The sequence below is a fragment of the Chenopodium album genome, chromosome 10 (genome assembly GCF_948465745.1).
Source record: "Chenopodium album chromosome 10, dcCheAlbu1.1, whole genome shotgun sequence".
NCBI lineage: Eukaryota > Viridiplantae > Streptophyta > Magnoliopsida > Caryophyllales > Amaranthaceae > Chenopodium > Chenopodium album.
In genome coordinates this window covers 4,777,948-4,782,641 of record NC_137843.1, presented here as the reverse complement: position 1 = coordinate 4,782,641, position 4,694 = coordinate 4,777,948, and the positions used below count along the sequence as shown (strand labels likewise).

The window sequence follows — 4,694 nt, the reverse complement described above, 5'->3', positions numbered from 1 at the left end:
AAAATTTAGATGGCATGGCTAGCTTTTTAACCGGGGACCCTTTGATGTTGACATGTGTAATTGCTTTGAGATGGATCCATGGTTACTCACACGAACACATTTCATTTTCTTTTTTCTTTTTTATAAAAAACCCTTGATAGACAAGACAAATAAATAAACAAACACCCCATTTTTTTTTTCAAAAATAAAAAATTTAAATAATAAAATCTCAATCAACCCAAATATTAATTATTTACACCTTCCTTCCAATTACCCCATTTCAGACCCTTTTTTTTTTTTTTTTTTTTTTAAAGTTAATTTTTTAGTTTTAATTTTTTTTAATTAATTTTTTAACAGATGAGAGAGAAAATGGAGGAGTTGCAAGAACAAATTTATAGAGAGAGAGTATCACATGGCATGTGAGCAACAGCTGTTACCTCCACTCCTCCCCAAGTCTTCTTCTTTCTCTCTCCTCTCTTAATATATACTCTTCTCTTCTTTCTTAATCCAGTCTTTTACCTCTCTTCTTTCTCTCTCCTCCCCTGTTTCTCTCTCAAGCTCATAACTTTCTCATCAATGGCGGACTCCGAAACCCTAACCCATTAATACCCACTTCCTGTTTCTCCTTCATGATTCAATGAAACAATCCCCAGAAAAAATGAACCTTCTTTACACCTTCTTACTACTCTTTCTCTCTCGTCCCCTGTTTTCCCCTGTTTTTGGTGCTAAAACCACCGATTCCCAGAAATTATTGAGCTTCAAATCTTCTCTTTCTGACCCGAATACCCTCAAAAACTGGGTTGAGAACTCCGACCCGTGTCACTTCACTGGTGTTTTCTGCAACAATTCAAGAGTTACTTCTTTGGATCTCACTTCACTTTCTCTTTCTACTGATATTTCCTCTGTTTCAACTCATCTTTTTTCCATTGAACTTCTTACCTCACTTTCTCTTTCTTCCTGTAATATTTCTGGTTCTTTTGAACAAATTTCTGTCTGTTCAGCTTCTCTCTCAGAAATTGACCTATCTCACAACTCTATTTCTGGGTCTTTCTTTGATTTAGCTAGGTTATCTTCATGTTCTTCTCTTTCTTCTTTGAACATCTCCTTCAATCTTCTAGATTCTTCTAGAGATTTCAAGGGTTCTTCTCCTCCTCATTTTGGGTTACCCTTAAAAAGTTTGGATGTTTCTGGGAATCAGTTAGCTGGGGACCAAGTTCTTCCATGGGTGGTTTCTCAAAGTTGTGAGAAGCTTACTTACTTTGCTATAAAAGGGAATAATCTAGATGGGAGTTTTTCACTTTCAAAATGCTCAAATTTGGAGTATTTGGATATTTCATCAAATAATATCTCAGCCCCATTTCCTAATTTTGGGAAAGATTCTCCTAATTTGAAGCATATTGATATATCTTCCAATAAATTTGCTGGAAAAATAGAGGGAAATGCACTAATTGGGTGTACTAATTTGAAGTTTTTGAATATTTCAAGTAATTTGTTAACTGGTGGGTTTCCCTCATTTCCTTCATCTTCAAGCTTGGAGTTTGTTTATTTGGGGAGTAATCAATTTCAAGGGTTGATTTCTGAGAGTTTTGCTGATGATTTCTGCTCAAATTTGGTGGAATTTGATGTCTCCTTCAATAATTATACTGGTATGATCCCCACTGGCTTTGAATCTTGCAAAATGTTGGAAATTTTTGATATTTCTAACAACAATTTCACTGGGGATTTGCCTGTTGATTTGTTGTTAAAAATGGGGAATTTGAAGAAATTAAACCTAGCTTTTAACAATTTTGTGGGTGTTTTGCCTGATTCCTTTTCTGTTCTTGCTAGTTTAGAATCATTGGATTTGAGTTCAAACAAAATTTCTGGGAAAATCCCATCTGGGATTTGTGAAAACCCTAGTAAATTGAAAGAACTTTATCTCCAAAATAATATGCTCACTGGTCCAATTCCTCCTACTATTGGTAATTGTTCTCAGCTAGTTTCACTTGATCTTAGTTTCAATTACCTCAATGGGAGAATCCCATCTAGTTTGGGCTTACTTACTCAGTTGAAAGACTTGATTATGTGGATGAATAAGCTTCAAGGGGATATCCCTACTGAGCTTCAGCACATTCCAACACTCGAAAATCTGATTTTAGACTACAATGAGTTGACTGGTACTATCCCTTCTGGATTGATGAACTGCACAAACTTGAACTGGATTTCGCTTTCGAGTAATAGGTTGAGTGGAACTATACCATCTTGGATTGGTAGGTTGAAGAATTTGGCTATCCTTAAGCTCTCTAACAACTCGTTCTATGGCGAAGTCCCACCCGAGTTGGGGGAATGCAAGAGCTTGTTGTGGTTAGATTTGAATAGCAATATGTTGAATGGGAGTATTCCTTCTGCTATTGCCAAACAGTCAGGGAAGATGGCTATTGGACTTGTTGTTGGGAAGAAGTATGTGTACCTTAGGAACTATGGAGGTAAAGGGTGTCATGGCACGGGTAATTTGCTCGAATTTGCAGGGATTAGGTCTGATGCTGTTCTTAGAATCCCTACAATGTGCAAATTTCAGCAAGTCTACCAAGGTCATACTCAGCCTAATTTTAACTACAATGGCTCCATGATTTTCCTTGACTTGTCTTACAACAATCTCCAAGGTGGCATCCCTAAGGAGCTCGGCACAATGTTCTATCTCTCGATTTTGAATTTGGGCCATAACAATCTGTCTGGTCCGATTCCTGAAGATCTTTCAGGGATGAAGAACATCGGCGTTATGGATCTTTCCCACAACCGTCTCTCAGGGTCCATTCCTTCGTCTTTGGGTGGTCTCTCATTCTTGACCGAGATTGATTTGTCCAACAATGAGCTCTCCGGTATGATTCCTGAATCAGCACAGTTTGAAACTTTCCCGGCTTCTAGATTCTTCAATAACACCGGCCTCTGTGGGTATCCCCTGCCAGCATGTGATAGAAACTCGGATGCTAATTCGTCGAACCATAAAAAGCATGGGAGACAGGCTTCTCTTGCTGGAAGCGTGGCAATGGGGTTGCTGTTCTCTTTATTCTGCATATTTGGGGTGATCATTGTTGGCATTGAGGTGAAAAAGAGGAGGAAGAAGAAGGAATCATTGCAAGATATTTACATGGATGGTAACTCACAGACGGGCAACAACACCGCGTCTGCCTGGAAATTCACCAGTAATCGCGAGGCATTGAGCATCAACCTTGCAACATTCGAGAAGCCCCTTCGAAAGCTTACCTTTGCTGATCTTCTAGAAGCCACAAATGGGTTTCATGATGACAGTATGATAGGCAAAGGCGGGTTTGGTGATGTCTATAAAGCTCAGCTCAAGGATGGCAGTGTTGTTGCTATCAAGAAGCTGATACAAATCAGTGGGCAGGGAGACCGAGAGTTCACTGCTGAAATGGAAACTATCGGGAAGATCAAACACCGCAACCTTGTGCCTCTCTTGGGTTACTGCAAAGTCGGGGAAGAGCGGTTGTTGGTGTACGAGTACATGAAATATGGATCCCTTGAAGATGTGCTACATGATCGAAGGAAGGCCGGGATCAAGCTAAATTGGGTCGCAAGGAGGAAAATCGCGATAGGGGCAGCTCGAGGGTTAGCTTTCCTTCATCATAATTGCATCCCCCACATTATTCATCGCGACATGAAATCTAGTAATGTTTTGCTAGATGAAAACTTGGAGGCAAGGGTATCTGATTTCGGGATGGCCAGACTTATGAGTGCAATGGACACTCATTTGAGTGTGAGCACATTGGCTGGTACCCCGGGTTACGTTCCACCCGAGTACTACCAAAGCTTTAGATGTTCAACCAAGGGGGATGTGTATAGTTATGGTGTGGTGTTACTTGAGTTACTAACAGGGAAGCAACCTACAGATTCACCTGATTTTGGTGACAATAATCTTGTTGGTTGGGTGAAAATGCACGCAAAATTGAAAATAAGCGATGTATTTGATCCCGAGCTAACAAAAGAGGATCCGAATTTAGAAATCGAGCTCTTAGAGCATCTAAAAGTCGCGTGTGCTTGCTTGGATGACCGACCGTGGAAACGGCCTACAATGATTCAAGTCATGGCAATGTTCAAGGAAATCCAAGCAGGTTTAGGTTTCGATTCAGGATCTACCATTACAGGAGACGACGGAAGTTTTACTACCATGGGCGGAAGTTTTAGCACCACAGTCGATATCCTAGATATGAGCATAAAAGAAGTCCCAGAAGGAAACTTCAAATAACATCTCCTAAAATTTTCGAATTCGCCGGAACATGAAGGTGGTAGTGTTGAAGTTCCACAAAATTTTCCTCTATACCACCACCATGGAATGGTATAAACAAAAATTTTCACTGTATGTTGTAACCATTAATGTATGTATAATCAAAGAATCCCTTTTTTTTTCTTTTTTTTTTTCATTTTATACGTAGGTGGTTATTATTAACCTCCTTTTTTTACCCTCTTTTTTGAGGTCACTTTGTAGTTTGTACATAATGTATTAGAAAAACTTCTTGTAGTTTTTTTTTTTCCTTAAAATTGTTGTTAAAAATGTTGCTAGAATGCTAGTAGATCCGTGACCTCAGTTTGATAGTGACCAAGTGTAGCAGGCTATTTTGGCCATTTTCTTTAGAAGCACTTGATTTGTTTTTATACTTTTTTTTTTCTTTATACTTTACTGGTATTCCCAATACTAACTTTGAAATGTCATTATTAAA

At 38.9% G+C, this 4,694-nt stretch overlaps 1 protein-coding gene across 1 annotated transcript; it reads left to right on the top strand.

Annotated features, from left to right (window-relative positions):
* Positions 1-283: 283 nt before the first annotated feature.
* Positions 284-4,694, top strand: LOC145562012 (systemin receptor SR160-like). The gene has a single exon (XM_081622157.1). It carries the CDS (start codon positions 617-619, stop codon positions 4,220-4,222), a length of 3,606 nt encoding a protein of 1,201 aa, XP_081478283.1. The 5' UTR covers positions 284-616; the 3' UTR covers positions 4,223-4,694.